The sequence below is a fragment of the Apodemus sylvaticus genome, chromosome 16 (genome assembly GCF_947179515.1).
Source record: "Apodemus sylvaticus chromosome 16, mApoSyl1.1, whole genome shotgun sequence".
NCBI classification, from domain to species: Eukaryota; Metazoa; Chordata; class Mammalia; order Rodentia; family Muridae; genus Apodemus; species Apodemus sylvaticus.
The window spans coordinates 19,771,513-19,790,308 of NC_067487.1; the positions used below are offsets into that span (position 1 = coordinate 19,771,513).

At 35.0% G+C, this 18,796-nt stretch overlaps 1 protein-coding gene across 5 annotated transcripts in view; it reads right to left on the bottom strand.

Annotated features, from left to right (window-relative positions):
* The window catches only part of Cdh18 (cadherin 18), a 283,071-nt gene that overhangs the window by 50,583 nt on the left and 213,692 nt on the right, over positions 1-18,796 (bottom strand). For all 5 annotated transcript variants that reach the window (XM_052159672.1, XM_052159677.1, XM_052159674.1 and 2 more), the window contains 2 exons: positions 12,943-13,196; positions 3,389-3,525 (listed from right to left, as the gene is read on the bottom strand). In XM_052159672.1, the coding sequence (XP_052015632.1) occupies positions 3,389-3,525; positions 12,943-13,196 (391 nt within the window). The remainder of the gene's footprint in view (positions 1-3,388; positions 3,526-12,942; positions 13,197-18,796) is intronic.

An 18,796-nucleotide genomic window follows, 5' to 3' on the forward strand; every position in this document is an offset into this window, starting at 1 on the left:
ATAAGGAGAGTCGATAACTTAGTTAAGGTAGGTTGGCCATGATCTAGTGAATGGCCTTCAAGGTAGGTTAGTCTTGCTCTAGTGAATGGCTTCTTATTTGAGAGTGTGTGGGCAACACAAAACAGACCTTGCAGGTTATAAGAAAGAGTACATGGAGATGGAAGGAAACAAGAGAGAGGGGTTGTGGATTGGGGAGGAATTAGAGGAAGAAATTTGGGGAAGGGTACAACCCAAATAAATTGTATACCTGTGTAACATTCTCAAAGAACTGATCAAAATTATGTTTTTTTTTAAAAAGAATGTAAATAATAAGGACAGAATAAGTAAAGTTTGCCATAGATTTGCATGGAATTATAGCAACAACATGGGACAAGTCACAAGGATATCACTTCACCCCTGAGAAGAAGCTGCCAATTGCAATATGCAGAATTTGGAATCTTGTGTGCAGGAATATAAAAATGTTTCTGCTTTATAGGAAAACAGTTGTCTAGTGAAGTGGTGAAGCATGTGGTTACCATGTAAAACACTTCTACACTTAAGAATATACTGAAAATAATGCAATGAAAACATGCTCACCCTACTATTTTCATGCAAATGGACATGTCAACATCATTAATATTCTAAAAGTTAAGCAACACTGAAACCTAGCAGTAAGGAGAGCTCAAGGAAATGTGCTAGACACACAACATGGGAAGCTGTATTTGGGCATGAGAAGCTATGGAGTCCTGATGGCTTCGTCTACAAGATGAATCAACCATGGTTTTTCTACAATTTTCTGAAGGAACTACTAATACGAATCCATTCTAGAACAGCAGGGATATATCTGTGACTTCCCTTACTTTGCAGGAAATTGAAGATATTTCAGCATTCATTGTGATAATGGAAGAACAACTGAATTATATACTTAAAAAAAAACCACATATTCGTCCAAATTGCTAAGACCAAAAACTCAAGTGACAGCACATGGTGGCAAGGAAGTAGAGTAGGGGAATACTCCCCATGGCTGATGGGAGTTAACACTTGTACAATCACTTTGGATACCAATCTGGTGGTTTCTCAGACAACTAGGAATAGTTCTTCCTCAAGAACCAGCTACATCAATCCTGGGCATATCCCCCAAAAGATGCCCCACTATACACAGGGACACTTTCGCCACTATTTTAAAACGGCTTTATTCATAATAGCCAAAAGCTGGAAAAAACATACATGTCCATTAATTGAAGAATAGATAAAGGACATGTAGGTGATTTACACAGTGGAATATTACTCTGCTCTTAAAAACAAGAACATCATAAATTTTTTAGAGAGATGGAACTTGAGAATAAATATCATGAGTGAGATAACCAAGAGCAGAAAGACTTGTACAGTATAGACTCTATTAAAACTAGACATTAACTATGTCAACCAAGTGCAGGACAAGCATGCTACACTTTGCAAATCCAAGGAAACTGGGTAATAAGGAGATCCTAATGCAAGATGCTCGAATCTCACTCAGAAGGAGTAACTAAATAGTCATCAAACATGGATGGAGAAAGGGAATCTTGTTATTAGAGGAAGTGAGAGGTGGTAACAGGAATGGGGATCAGGTGTGAGAAGGAGGGTAGGTGAGGACTGGGATTAAAAATGAAAATCTTCAGGAGCCATCTCCTGTAACTTGCTACACGTCTGGGACAGGGAAGGATGTAGCAAGCCAATGAGGATGACGCTAGTTGTGATTCCTACAAGGAGAAGATACAGAGACTGAAGTGGCCACCTCCTGTAACCAGGTAGGACTTCCAGAGGAGGGAGGGGGTCATCTATCCACCCACAAAACCTTCAGTCCAACGTTTGGCCCGCAAATGTGCAGGGATAAAGATGGAACAGAGACAGGGAATATCCAAACAGTGACTATCCCAACTTGAGATCCTTCCCATAAGAGAAAGATAACCCCTGATGCTATTAATGATACTCTACCATGCTTCAATTAGGGACATAACACACCATTCTCCTGAGAAGCTTCATCCCTCATGGAAGATGCATATTCAGAGACCCACAACCTAACATCAGGTGGACTTTGGGGAATTTGTTGAGGAGTGGGGAATAGAAGTGAACAAGGCATCAGAGGCAAGGGTACCACAAGGAGATGCATAGTTAAGTGACCTGGGACCATGGGAGTTCACATGTGTGGACCTCTAACTGGGGAAGCATACAGGAACTGGACCTAAGTCCTCTAATACATAGTAGATGTGCAGTGTGGTCTTCATGTGGGGTTTTAAAAAATGGTACACGGACTGTTCAGATCTCTGTTTCTTTCCACTGGATACCCTTTCCCATACCTGGACTACTTGCTTGGGCCTCAGTGGAGAGGATGTACCTATTCCTGGATGGGACTAGATGTCCCAGGGTGGGGTAGTACCTAAGGAAGGCTCGTCTTCTCTGAGGAGAAGGGGAAGAAGGGTAGGGATTTGTAAAGGTGTGACTGGGAAGAGAGGAGGGATAGGGTGTGAATAGGATATAACATGAATAAATAAAGAAAGAAATAAAGAAATAAATAAATAGACAGACAGCTATGATACCAATCATATCTAAATGCATCTTTTAAATATTTTTTAAATTCCTATATCATTCTGAGGAAAAAGCATGATTTCAGTTGATGTAGCAACATTTTTCACTACTAAATATTCCTTCTACTAGATTTACGTTTTTATCATAAGTGTACAAAAATATTTTATAAAAATGTATGCCATTTTTATCTACAATTTTAAACTGAGGCTAAATAATAACTTCATTTATTTCCCAACACATTAAGACATCATTATTAAGAAAATAAATCTCTTAATAAGTCTTGCTTCAATTTTTACAGTCATATTTTCCTTTTCGAATGCCAACATAATGGTTTATTTATTAAACATAGGCATTTATGTAGTGTCCTCAATGGGTGTCCAGTTTTTCAGCTTTGAGTTCTAAGATTTGCTTAAAGAGGGTTGATATTTTCCAAGTAAATCTTTCAACCAAATTCTATAAGAGCTAATTCAAGCAAGGATATTATAAGTGATATCTCAGGACTGAACTGTCAGATAATAAGAACCCTTAGTGAAAAGACTCGGTGTCATAAGTGAAGTATAAGTACATGAAACAGAGAAGTAATAAAATTAAGAGGGAAACCAAGTACTCTTGACTTAAAGATGAGGACTAATTATTCCATAAAGCCAATTTTCTAAACTCATGCTGGGATGAAAGCGAAGGAAAAACTCTAAAATTTACCCATTAGAAGCAGATATTTGAATGACTTCAAACTATACAGTCTGTGAGATTCTGACAAAGAAAATTGGGGAGTACCTTGCAAGACAAAAATCTCTGCTATAATTTTATGCACAGAAACATTCAGTCCATACATAAGGCAGTTTACCATTTTCTGAAGCAGTCACTGTGATATTGTACCATGGAGTTTCTTCTCTGTCCAGTACTTTTGATGTCTTAATGGTTCCAGTATTTGCATCAATATTGAAAAATCTCTCCTCTTCAGTACTGTGGTTGATGAAATACCTGAAAGAAAATGGAAGTCTTTGTAAGTGATGATAACTAAGAATAATATAACACAGTAATAGAGTTATTAAATCAGGTGAATTAAAAATCTAACTATATTTAACTTAAAAGTTTTTAGATACTAAATTTTATTGAACCTATAGCAGTTCTTTAATAGTTGAAAAATATATTAAAAGTACCACAGAAAAAAGTAACAAATTCTATGAATTTGTAGGTTGTGAGACAGAAAGAAGGCTTAGAAATTAAGAGAAAATCCCGCTATTGCAGTTAACCTAAGTTCACTTTCAAACACCCATATCATGTGACTGTCAACTAGATGTAGTCAGTCAACATTACTGCACATAGGAACCAGGTTGCAGTTGATATCCCAGACCCATTAGTGTATAGTCAGCACAAATTCACAAAGTCAAATGGATGGGTTGTGATTCTGGGTGGAGTTAAAATGTGGCAACGATCAAAGTACATTATAGAAATGTAAGAAATATTGAAATGATTGATAAAAATTGTATTAAAATGAGTTTTCATCTCATACAGATAATAAGAAGTATTTTAAATTAATAAAGTGGCACTTTGATACATCAAGCAATATTAACTTAAAAGCAAGGACTATTCATTCTATAAAAGTGATTGTCTAATTTCATTCTAGTATTAAAGTAAAAGAAAAACGATAAAGGTTACTCAACTACAGCAGTATGTTAGTACACTGATGCTTGTTACCTGTGCATGTGTTCTGTGTCTGTCATGCTCTGCTGCTTAAGTGATAAATCCACTTACTGAGATGGATGAAAGAGTGAGGGACTGACACAGTGTAACTGTGATGTCAAGCAGATAGATGTAGAGAACAGAAGAAAGCACAAAATGAGGTGTCAATTCAGAGTATGCTTTTCAAGCAGGAAATGTGGACTAAAAATCACCATAAATTCAACTCATTGGGACTGTAGCACCCAATTCGAAAGGAAATTGAAAGAGAAAATGAAATCAGAGTACAGAGCCAACATAAATAACCTTTAGAGACTGAAATCAAGTCCACCTTTTTATGAGAACGCTCAGTAGAAAAATCAGAATGGGTGCGAAACTATATGTAAGGGTGGACAATGACCAAGTATACAGGGTCCCAAGCAAATCTGGATATGTACAAAGAAATAAACCCAAATAGCCAGTTATCATACGTATAAGCATTTAACCTTCTTAGCCATCAGTGAGATGCAATGTAAAACTACCACGAGACTCCATCCCTCTCCAGTAGAATGACAATCACTATAAAGTAAAAATAAATGCTCTAAAGTTTTCAGAGAAACTAGGAGTCTTTGTACACTGATACTGGGAATCTAGAATAGCCCAGTCACTATGTAAAGTTACTAGGAAGTTTTCACAAGAAACTAAAACCATCTATGTCACTTCTGGGTTTACACTAGGAGCTTTGTTGTTCGATATACCACCTGAGTGTTTGCACAGATATTTATTGCAGCACTCTTTACTGTAGTCATATTAGGCAATTAGCTCAGATATTTGAGCTCAATAATGAAGTTAAATGTGGCATATACACAAATAAAGTTTCATCCAACCATATTGATTAAAATTATGTTGCTTTCACGAAAATGGCTATAACTAGGTTTTGCACACATCTGGGTACAATCTGCTTTAAACCACAGAAGCACACACATGTGCACATGGTGAATGGGGAGTGATAAAGGCCAAAATGTACAAGCAAGATTGTCTAAGAAACAATATGGAGCTTTTGGGAGGTAGAGAAAGGAAAGTATAGGTAGTGAATATGGTCAAAGTATATAAAATTCCTGAATGTGAATGTGCTTATGAAACCCTACACTATGTACATTAAACTCATGCCAATAATAATTATAAACATTGTAACCCTGCCACTCCTTCAGTCTTGCATATTGCATGTGAAATAATAATGAAAATAAAATATATACACATAATGTAAAATCTTCAGTATCGGTGTGAATGCATTAGGAGATGGCAAAGAAATTAATGGAGCACAACTCGGGGTGTATATGTCAGGATGTCTCAGGATAAAGTTGGACAATGAAGCTAATTGTCTTATCTAATCTCATCAGTGGAGCAATGCTTTGATGGACTCATAATATGTTTCCATTAATGGGAAGTGGACAAAAGTGGAAGGTGGGGAGGAGTTAGAGGAAGTAGGTCACAGGCCAGAGTTTCTTATCTGCCCTGACTTTTTCTTAATGCAATTACATTGTTGGATGCTCCCAAGGAGGTTCCTCTGATACAGGATTCCACCCTATGGTTCTCCGCTTCACAGTAGGTTGAGAATACCAGGTGAAATCACAAACGGGTGAATCCTTTTAAAAATGTGAAACAAACCTCAAAATTCTTTCATATTCCTTTTCTGTGTGGTAGATACTTGATTATCAATGAAAATAAAGCTACTGAAAGCTGCTTGACATATTGAACCATTAGGAAAGTGAGGCATTCATAAGGTTCTAGACTTAAACCATAGACAGTACAGTGAAATGGCTGCAAATTACTGATTGCCCAGTAGTGCATACAGACATTCTAATTGGACAAGGTGCCAATGTAATCTAACTGCAATGTTGCCTAATTTATCACTAGAAGGTAAGTGCTTCCATTTGCACCTTACTGAGCAAGAAATCTTCTGGAAGACTTTCTTTTCTCACACAGAATTATCAATTATGATTATGCATTTTTACAACTTCCTATGATATTTTAAACATTGTGAAAAATAAAAGAACTTCAATTTACCAAAATAAGAAGTACATTTATTATTCAAATTAGATTTCATTTGTCAAGAAACAGACAAGATATGACTATAATAAACGGTTGATATCAATAATGACCGCCTTTAGTCAAGTACTTTTTTCAACAAATGTTATTTTATAGAAATCACTGAGTTCTTCATTTGCCACTTATTTTTCCTGCAATATTATAGGTAAAGATAATTAGGTTTCATGTTCAAGAATATTGGGAAAACTGTTCTTCATTTCAATAACAAATCTCATTCCTCACAGGTACATTCTGTATTCATTATGCTCTCTTTTTCACCAAAAAACTTAATTTCAAGCATGTGTCAAAACAATATTTCTATTCTGATTTGCTCTAAAAGTATTAGAATATTATTTGTTTCTCTCAGTTATTATTTTATAGTAATCTTTGTCTCACAACTTCTGGGATAACTGGAAGTCCATGTTTCTCTGTAGTTTACTTAATAGTCAAACATCTGACATACCGCTCTGATTTTAAATATTAAATGTTCCTTTCAAAATGTTAGGGCATAAAATACATTAATCGTACAAATATACAGAAAAATAATCATTCTAAGTAAATGTTTCTAAGTCAACATTTGTCATATGCTACATCTGGTATCATACTTCAGTGTCTAATGAAATACTATGCAAACAAAACATAGGTTATGTGACACAGACTATACATTATATACTAGATGCATGTATTAGCTACGTGCACTGATGCTACATAGACCCACAGAGGTTGTAACAAATCTCAGAACAGGATATGCAATTTACATTTTCAGCCACTATTTTGAAAACAAGATGTCCTCTTCTCAAAATGTATTTTTTGAATTTTTTTATTTTCTTTTATTGGATATTTTCTTTATTTGCATTTCAAATGTTATCCCCTTTCCTGGTTTCCCTCAACCTGGCTAACATTTTAATATATAATAATGATTACATTTTGTATGTTAGCAAACAAACTGTGTTATCAGGACCATGAAAAGCAATTATTCAAAATTTTTATTGATACGTTCTGCTCTCTTAAAATAATTCAAAGAAAGAAGTTTATTTCCTAATACACGGGTAGAAAAATTCAGATTATAAATCACAGTGAAAAAGTAAAGTAACAGACATATGACAATTTATATAAATTGAGCCAATAATGAGAATACCAATAATATTCCATCTTATTTACTAATATTTAATTCATGTTACTTTTCTATATGGAAGGACAAATATATGAAAAGATTTCATATTTATTCTTCAGATAGCAAGACTAAATGGAGGACACTGTTATCACCACACCACCGTATCTGTGTGTGTGTGTGTGTGTGTGTGTGTGTGTGTGTGTGTGTATCCAAGTATACAAACAGCAGACTCCAGTCACAGCCACGGACCATCGGCTTTCTGGTCACTTAAAGTATTCCTGCCATCCGAGCAATTTTCAAACATAGACATTTTGTTTTCATTTTGTATTTGAAATACATGAGAGGCATTGTGCGGTGGCTGAAAAATATTCTCTCTTTACGTTGCAAATCTAAAATTTTACAGTGTTTTGTCAAATGTGTTTAAAAATATGCCCTTTAAAATGTACATTCTAAACATTAGCAGACTTTTTCACAGATTTCCAAAGGGAATAATGATAACCAAAACCATGCGTAGGCAACCGACTGAGAGCAACAGGTTGACATTTCTGTGATCCTGCTCCCTAAACAGGAATTTTGTTGTCCTACTCTCTCAAGTTCCTCAATTTCAACACTAATAAGACAGGAAATAAATGTAGGTTGCTTAACCCAATGACCTTTTGGTGTTTGTAAGCTGACAACCTCTAATTTTATGTGTATTTTAACAAAAGGTGATTTTGAATGTATTTCTGAAAATTGCCTGTTATTTTGAGTTAAACAAACAAGTGAAAACAGAAGGCAAAACAAAGCAAAAAGCCTTGATAAGGTTTGTTATAAAAAAAAATGAGTAATCTGATAGTTGAAAAAAAGTATGCAAAAAATAAAATTGAGCAGATTTTCACAAATTCCTGTAAGGTTGAAAATCTTTTTTATTATCAGTTCTACAAATAAGAAACTAATTGGATTTCCTGGCACAAGGCAAGGCACATCTCTTCACAGTACTTTCCCTTAATTACTGCAAACATTTGATCCCTGGGAAAGAAAGACTTAAGGGGCTTGTTTTTAATATTGTTATTGTTTTCTCTTTTTATTTTCATTGTTTGCACCTTGAATCCTATGTGAATGACACATTTTCATTAAAATCAACTACAAATGTTATGTAAATTATACACCCACCCCAACAGCTTTAAAGTTTCTAATTATTTCAAGGCAACTGAAGTGAATTCCTTTTACTTTTGGAATCAAAACAAAACATAGAATAATGGTTATGCTAATAAACCTATTAGCATTTGAAGACAATGTATCAATCATCTCTCTAGAGCAACACCTAATGCTGTGAATGTTCTGTTCACTTTCCAATAACAGGATGTACTCTCAATTAGAAATATCATAGGACAATAAATTATTCAAAGAACTAGTTAATTTTTTTTTCTGATTGATGGTTGAATGTCGATGCATTCATATAGCTATACAACAGTTGACTTACAAGGACTGATACTATATTCCAGAGAGGCCTTTTAAATTTTTCTTTTTTTCTCTGCTTCCCCGAAACACAGACACTCTAGATCCTTATATGGAACTAAGAGAAAAATGTCGACTGTTGATGACCTAGTCAGGCTATGACCAGTCAGATGGCAATCATGACTTTGTTATGCTGGTTGTTTATCACCATGGCAACCCCAGATTTCTTAAAAAGCCTATCTGACCATGTAGGACTACCTTGTTATGACCACCTGCTGTTATAACTGCCTTGTTATGACCATCATGCAGCCATGTCTTTGCTTCAGGAGGTCATTTGGAGTAACACGTTATGGTTATATTCTGCTCTTGTAACCTTGCCTATTTTTCCTGCCAAAATCCCCCTTTGGAAACTTCCTATACCCAAAGTATCAAAGTGTTGCCTTCCTCACATCCAAGGCTGACCGTCCAAACTCTGTCTTAAGGGAGGCAGCCTATGCACATGAAGAAAATGCTTGCTTTAATTTAACTGGCCATGATCTTTATTTTGGTCCTCTTCCTTCACCCCTTTTGGGGGATTAATATTACAAGAAGCAAGTGGTTAAACCTACAGCTTTGTGCACAGAATGTTTTCTTTGTACACATGAGTTCTTTTAAATCAAGCTGAAACTTTGATAAACTTAGAAACTAAAATCGAGTGTCTCTACAAATATTAATAGACTGGAGAAAATGTAGTGCCCTAACTTAACTTGTAGTGCAAGGCTGTTGGGGAGAGGGCGTGGCATCTCTGTTAGCATTTCTTCTAGGCTCCGCCCCACAGTAACCTGGCAACAGCCAGGTACTTCTGACTCATTATAAAAGGAGCTGCTTGCTCCCTCCTCACTTCCTTGCTTTCTTCCTCTCTTACCCTCTTTCCTCTCTGTTCCTTATCTCCCGATTCCCATTTTCCCTTTCCCCCCATATGCTCATGGCCAGCCTCAACTTCTTCTCCTAAATATCTGTGACTGCTACCTCAGGGGAAAGGAATGCCTCCGCACAGGTCTGCAGAGGCACCCCCTCCTTTTCTTTTCTTTTCTTTTCTTTCTTTTTTATGGTAGTTTGTCACTCTTTTTTTTATTTGATATATTCTTTATTTATATTTCAAATGATTTCCCCTTTCCTGGATCCCCCCTCCCGAAAGCCCCATAAGCCCTCTTCCCTCCCCCTGTTCCCCAACCCAACCCTTCCCACTTCCCTGTCCTGGTATTCCCCTACACTGCTACACTGAGCTTTTCCAGGACCAGGGGCCACTTCTTTCTTCTTCTTGGGCATCAATTGCTATGTGGATTGTGTCTTGGGTAATCCAAGCTTATAGGCTAAAATCCATTCATCAGTGAGTGCATACTGTAGTGGCTATTCCTGGTTGTCAACTTGACTATATCTGGAATGAACTACAGTCTAGAATTGGAAGACTCACCTATGATCTAATTTGGAGGCTCAGAGATATAAGTTTCTGACCTGGATCTTGGCATGGAGACCTTGAAGTATAGTGGCTAAGACAAGGAGATCTCCAAGTTCAAGATCATTTGGGATTAAAGGCATGGATGCACACACCTTTAATCCAGGCCACACCCTCTGTTGGAGACCTACAGCCTTTAATCTGGTCTACACCCTCTGCTGGAGATACATAAGGACATTAGAAGAAGGAAGACACTCTCTCACTCTTCCTTGCCTGCTTGCCTCGTGGGACTGAGAAACTGCTAGATCCTTGGACTTCCATCCACAGCTGCTGCTGATCATTGTTGGGGAGTTGGACTATAGACTGTAAGTCATTGACAAATTCCCCAACTATATAAAGACTATCCATACGTTCTGTGACTCTAGAGAACCCAAACTAATACACATACCATGAATGTTCTTTTGAGACTGGGTTACCTCACTTACGATGATGTTCTCCAGTTCCATTCATTTGTCTAAGAATTTCATGAATTCATTGTTTCTAATGGCTGAATAGTACTCCGTTGTGTATATATACCACATTTTCTGTATCCATTCCTCCATTGAGGGACATCTGGATTCTTTCCAGCTTCTGGCTATTATAAAATAGGGCTGCTATGAACATAGTGGTGCATATATCTTTACTACATGCTGGGGAATCCTCTGGGTATATGCCCAGGAGTGGTATAACAGGGTCCTCTGGAAGTGTCATGCCCAGCTTTCTGAGGAACCGCCAGACCGACTTCTAGAGTGGTTGTACCAACTTGCAACCCCACCAGCAGTGGAGGAGTGATCCTCTTTCTCCACATCCTCACCAGCACTTGCAGGTTGTGGAGGCGCCCCCTTCTACTTCACCATGCTGTGCCTCTGTCAAATATATTCCTGGCTTCTTCTTTTTATATATATATATAAAATGCAACAATCTCGTTCTTTATCACTGTGTTTTCCAGTATATTGTATTTGATTCAGTAAATTATCTCCAACCCACACTGTGGTATGAAAGTGTAAATGCTGTGGGACATACACAATAATAAAGCTCAAAAGTAGGAGAAGATTTGTTGAAAGAAATTTTTAAGTGTCAAAATGGAGAGCATGAGAGAGGAGATCACTTGCCGAAAAACACCTAAAATTCCTCATATGAAGGTAGGAAAATGGCAAAGTTTTTGCTTCCATGAATGAAAGCTAAACTACAAGAAGGAAACTTTATGGGAAAACCTAGATATTTTTAGGACTTGAAACTTCCTAAAGTTTTAGGATTTCAAGTATGTGAATATAGACAAAAGCGTCAAAATGCACGTGTTTAGTTCAGAAACATTTTTATTATGCAAGAAAATATGAATTATATTTTACATGTTATATTAAAATCTTAAACTATAAAAAGAATGTTTATACTTGGGCTTATGTCAAAGCGTTAATTATAATTCTATTGATATTTGTGATATATCTCCTAATTTAAATATTATACATTTCAGGATCAAAAAGTAGAACAAATAATATTTATCTGTTATTAAAGAAACGTTTGACTTTGGTCTTTCAAGTGTAGACTGTGAATTATTACTCTGTATTTCCTTGAAAATGTTATCATTTATTGAATGCCACCTCTATCAGAGAAATCTACTATGATTATACTGTGGTCTCACAATAATTCTGAAAGATTTTATATATCTTTTACAGAAAAGGGTAAATGATGATTTACATCACATAATGTGGAATATGAATGGAGCATTGACTGGGAATCAGCGTTATTCCCCAGAGTTTACATTTTGAGTTCTATTGAGACTTCTTTCAGCAATTAAAGGTTCTCTATTAATGTTCTAAATATATTTTTCCTCAGTCATATTGTTTATTCTTTAAACCAATGAGTCCATTTTTCACCACAGGTGTATGGGGGTAGAGATTATCTCTCTCTCTTGCTGTCTTCTTGTCTGCCTCTCTGTCTCTCTATCTACCTATCATCTATCTATCTATCTATCTATCTATCTATCTACCTATCATCTATCAATCTATCTATCTATCTACCTATCTATCTACCTACCAACCTATTATTTATCTATCTCTGTATCATCTATCTTTTATCTACCTCAAGTGTGTCTGTCTCTCTGTATGTGTATGCTACAGAGTCCACATTTGTGTGCAAGAATCATCACAAGTCTATGTGTGTAGGTACGTGTATGTATGTGTGTGTGTGTGTGTGTGTGTGTGTGTGTTTAGGCTTGAGGATGTTGTGAGTAATCTTTCTTTATCACTCTCATCTCTTTTTATTGAGGGAAGGTATCTTATTGAACACAGATATGAATGATAAGGTATTGTCTACCTATTCAGCAGTATTTAGGGATCTTGTCTTTGAATGAACATGACTATATGCTATAATTTTTATCAAATGTTTAGATAACATATACCCTGTTCTTCTTGCCTAGTAAGCTCCATACACATTGGCTCATTTTCTCAAGTCTTCCATATATTGGTAATTTAATCAACTTTAGTCTGCTAATTCATTAAATTACTTAATTGTAATAATTCAACAACCATTGGAAATAAAATATCTAACTATACTTTAATTTACATTAAATTACCTTAAGACATAAGCCAAACATTCAAGTACTTGTGAGATCAAGATTATAGCATACCTTACTAAGCTGTTAGCGCTGTCTGGATCCTGTGCTAAGACAGTGCCAACTATTGTCCCAATCTTGGCATTTTCATAGACTTCCATGACATAGGAAGGCATAGAAAAGAGTGGTGGTTCATCCACATCCCCAACTATGATCTTCAGCATGGTGGCATCCTTAAATGGCCCCAAGTGGGAAAAACGGAAATCCAGATGTGTATTTGCTCCTTCAATGTTGAGTGTGTAAGACTTCTTTTTCTCATAGTTCAGTGGCTGCAGAGGGAAAATGTGATAACCAATGTTAGGACTTCCGCATTTTTCAAAGGTGCAGTTATTTTCTTACTTATGAAAACCATGTGAGATATGTCTAAGAACTAGCTATAATAGCTTTCTCATTTATAGTATCCAAACAGATATAATAGAGATTTTGCATAGCCTAAATGTGGTGATAACTACTTACAGAGATAAGTGACCCTCTGGAAAACCAAATTGCTTTTCAGAGACACTTTTTTGTCCTCTTCATCCTCCACCATCCAGGAATTATTAAGGGGTTAATCTAAAAATGTCTGCTGACAACTTGTTTAAAATTTGATATGAGCCTGGCAGTGGTGGCACACACCTTTAGACCCAGCATTTTGTAGGCAGAAGCGGGCTGATCTCTTTGAGTTCGAGGTTAGCCTGAACTCAAGATCTTGTTCCTAGACAGCCAGGACAACACAAAGAAACCCTGTCTTGAATAACCCAAAACAAACACAACAAACCAACAAAATAATGGAATAACTTATTATACTTACGTGATTTATATCAAATTATTTTGTAATTTTTGTGTATTTTAAATCAGAAATATTGTGGTTTTGCTATTGCCTAAGTGCCTTCTGGATATGTGCTTTTTATCAAGTAGATCATTTGAGAATGTTTTCTCCTCTTCTGTGTATTGCCTTTTCACTCTATTATGTGCATTTTTTATGGTGTACACAGTATGTATTTGGTTTCCTTACATTGTGTACTTATGGTATTATATCATCTATTGTGTTTCTCTTATTCCTTATTAGGTTATATTTGGAGCTATTTTTTTAATTTCATATATATTTAATATCAAATATATTCCAACCAGCATTCTTAAAATATTTTATTATTTGACAATTTCTATAATGAGTTTTAGTTGTTTTAACTCCCAGTCCCTCTCTCACTCACTCCCTCTCGTGATGTAATACTTCTTGTCAACAAATGACTTCCTCTTTCATGTCTTTTTATAATTGCCACAATGAGGTAATGTTTAAGATTAAGGGACAGAGGGAAAATCATTTATTGAAGCAAGGAAAACTTAGCAGCAGCTATATTATTGCTAATAATGACACTCACTTTCCCAGTAACCATTAATTACAAGTATTTCCTCAAGGGGTATGTGGAGTGTAAGACTGAGAAGGAGCCAATCTTCTAATTGATTTCTTCTCTTTCAAGCACAGAAATTGAAAGGATATGAAAACAGAAAAAAACAGGAAAAAGGATATCCAACGTGTGGGCAACTGGAGTTATGTTCTCCCAAAAAAACCTGAAAAATGTATCATACAAGGTATAATCTAGTCCTCCAAGACTGTTTATTTCACAAAATAATATTTACAGTCATCAAAAGGTCTTTAGTTTAGAAATAAAGGTTTCGAATTTCTTCTCACAGCAAGCCTTGCTACATAAAATAATTTAAGAGCTGATCAGAGCAGAACATGCAGTTTACAGTTCTATGACCATCTGAATAAAGGACAATTTCTTAATCATTAATGAATTACTAAATATGTCTCATTTCCTTATGACTATCTTTAGTGTTATAGTCTGACCTTTAATTCTCAGTATTCTTGAGAAACTAGTAATATTTTAACACTATACTTTAGCAGCCATTTTCTCTTTGCTTGCTTATACCTATTTTAGCTTTGACTTTATGTTAATAGGTAATTATAATCATTACAGTTTCTTTCTTAATTTAAAAGTTTCCAATAGGAGTTTGTGTTTTAAGAAATAAGCCAGGATCTGATGGATAAGTAAATATTCTATAATTAAAATACACAACAAGTTTCCAGCTAATAACTACTTTCAATTATATATATATATATATAAGTAAAATTAGTATAATATATATAATATATATATTAGTAAATATATAAATATATATTATATATTATATATATATTAGTAAATTATATATATATATATATATATATATATATATATATATATATATATAGGGCATCATGAACTTGACTTTACATGCAATGATATCAACCAGTGCTTTGTCCCAAAGAATGGCCTTTTATTATTATAGGATACAATAAACAAGTATTTTATTTGTAAGTCATATTATTATACATATTAATGGTACAACCTGATAAAACTGTGCATGTGAATAGGTGAATTTACCTTTTGAGAAGAACTGAAAAGTTTGGAAAACACTAACCAAGCTGCATGTTTATATTTGCGTGTGGGTCTGTCACACAAAATGATCTCAGACTTGATTTTAGTTACAGAAACTTTCTGTAGAGAAGTTAGAACAGAAGGTGTGAGATGGTTTCTTTCACTTGGGACCTTTTGATGTCTTCTTCATTGGTGCTACTCATCTTGAATTATATCTCTTAGAAAAAGTACACAGAACTATTTCATCCATATCTAGGTTTCTGATATTAAACTACCCTGGTTGAAGATCATAGCCTTTTGTTCTTGGTGGGATCAGCTACAGCCATTCCTTAGAGAGAGACAATGATATTTTGCTTTACCCGAAAGAACTGTCCTAGTAATTTGGGTTGCTTAGACCAAACAGCACAGGTTTGTTATTTTCACCAGCAAACTTAAACTTGTAATAGTTGTGAATGTTAGGACATTCTATTACAAAGTGCTGGCAGATCTGCTGTCCCATCAGGCCCATATCCAGTTTTGCAAATAGACTCTTTCTGATAGTCGTAGAGTATGAAGATGGCAGAGTAATTTACTTCGATTGTATGAAGTACCACATCCTATTTGCAAATCTGTTATCTAGACCTAAACATTTCTTTCAGACTCCATGCCTCACTGTTGTCATGAAGATGAAGCTTCAAACACAATCTCCAGTACTACTAATGATCATTTCTTCCATTCATTCCTGATTGCATTAGACATTGGCCTTCTTAGGTTGTGAACATTGTCTAGACAGGACGGCAACTATTATGTTTCAAATCTGAGCCTAGAACCTGGAAAATGCCTAGAGCCAAAGCTGGGCCACTGGGGCCATTTGACAGTTTTTAAAGCTTTTATAAAAATCTCCGAAACTCAGATTCTCAAAAGCTGAGCATATGTAATCCACTTATATATACTTAGAATAAAAATCATATACATTTAGATTTATATGCTTTTAATGATGAGTTAGTTAAATCTGCAGTCTGTAGTCTACTAATTAGAAATTGTTTTCTTTGGAAAGAACTGAAACTAAAAATAAATTTCTAAAATAATTAATTCTTTCTTTTCTAGATTTTACTTTCCTTTAAAGAAATAAGAATTTGCCTCTGACAGCAGTATAAATCTAACACAAATTAAAATAAGGTACGCCAAAATTTGTGAATATTTGCTGCATCTTGAGGACCAGACAGGTTCTAGATAAGAGTTGAGCATTAATGAGACCTACTTACAGAGGACCACTTTTTGGTTCCCAGCACAAACATAGAAGTTTACAAGTATTTCTAACTCCATGTGCAGGGGACTGGACATCCTTCTGACCACAAAGTAGGCCAGACATTTACATGGTTTACATACTTATGGCACACATACTAAATATAAAATAAAAATAATCCAACAATGACAACAAAGAATTAGGGTTGAACACCATCCTCTTTAGATCTAGACCAGTCTATTAGTATTTAGATATGCCACTTATAGGAAGCCATAGGCAAGGGGCCTCATATTTGCTTAAGATCATGGTTTATAATATTATTTATGACACTTAATTTGTGTACAACTTTTTGACCAACATTCTTATCATTCTAAAATTTGGGCCATATTGCTTCACTAATAGTACACAGCTTTTCTCACAACACCAAATTTTAAAACATCCATCTTCATTCATTCATTTGTTACAGAATATTACTCGCTTGAAATCAGTGAAAAAAGTGAAGGAAATTTTGCCCATATTTGGTTTGCTTTCAAGCTGTACATCTAAGAGAAAAAAAACACATTTTTTTTTTTTTAGCAGATCCCTTCGACAAAATAAATGTCACATGTCTTAATTCTGCCCACCTAGTGGTAAGGTACAGGTTGTTTGTGTGGACACATGGTTTTATGTTGATCATCATTTAATATAAGTTTAACTACCTCCAAGGCAGACATAACCATCCTGGGAAACTTGTTTGCCAAGAATGGCAGATGGATGGATAGGGACCATCTGCAGCCACAAAGGAAGGAGAGAATAATTCAGGTTGTGTCAGAAATTTAAAAACAGACTTACTACTGTGAATCAGAACATATTAAGAGTTTCTTTGCTGAATGCTAACTGGTGAGACTTAATTGCACCAATACAAATACTGATAGGATATATAATCATTCATTTATTCTGTATATTTCAAAATGATTTATTCAATAACAAGTAAAGTATTTTTGTATTATAATCACAGAATTATAGAAATGTGGCAATATATTATTTACCTATGCTATAACTTTGGTAAGCATGTACAAATACCCATTGTTTATAAATTAAAAACTCTACAGATCTTTAGATTTTTTTTTGAATCTACTTAGTATTCTTTCTGTGGAGACTAATATTCCTTAGTTATAATCAAATTTCTTTAACACAAATATAATCCATCAAATACAGTATGTTATAAACAGTAAAATATATTTACCAGGCTACATAAATCAAAAAGCAAACTGAAAAAAAAAGGGGGAAATTCATTCAGTCCATTGAAAAGCAAATAACAAGAAACATCTAGGAGTTTGTAAAGTAAAATCATAGTATGTTTTTGTTTCTTGTTCTTGTTTTTTGGGTTTTTGTTTGTTTTTTGGGGTTCTTTTTGTTGGTTTGTTTGGTGGTGGTGGTGTTTTTGTTTTTGTTTTTGTTTTGACACTGTCACTGTACTGCGAAGCCTGTGATCATTCATGATAAATTGGGGCTCTAGTGTAACCATGTTTTATAATGTTAAATACTTATGCTCACAGATTTTTCTATGTACATACTGACAGTCATTCCAATTTGATCAACTATGCAATGCAGTGCTCAAGCTGAAAGAGGAATTATGGACACAGCGTTTCTCCTTTTAGTGACAAGAATCTGTGTGAAAAGAATGGACTCTGGTCCTTGGCAATTTGTTCTTTATTACGCATGGATTCTGTTTCAGACGTGTATTTGTTAGTGGTTGGGTGTGAATATTTGAATCATTCTAGTTTACAAGACTGTAAAGCCAAGATAAGTCTCCTGGGTAGAATACTGCGAGTCTGCATCATTAGTTTGTATTTACTGTGCAGGACAGCTAAGCTCATTTTGGTTTTGCATCGAAATATCATAAACATTGGCTAATGTTTTAGGAGAACAATTCCAGGCTTGAGAGCAAAACATTCCTCTGTGCATTTGCTTGCTTGTTTGTTTTGTTATGCTTATTTTGTCTTTAATATCATTTACTTTAAGAGTTTATTGCCATCCAAAGTCTGTGAGCTTTGTTTGTTTATTCAGCTATCTATTATGATAATAGCTCTTGAACTTAGGGTATTGAAAACAGAAAGAAAATAGTCTACCACTGAGCTATTTGATATATCTAAAATGAATTGATTAATTATAAATTACTATCTACTACAAAAAGATGAGGGATGAGAGAGGAACAGAACTATGAGTATGGAAGTAGGTCATCAGGTACCATTTTATTGGTACG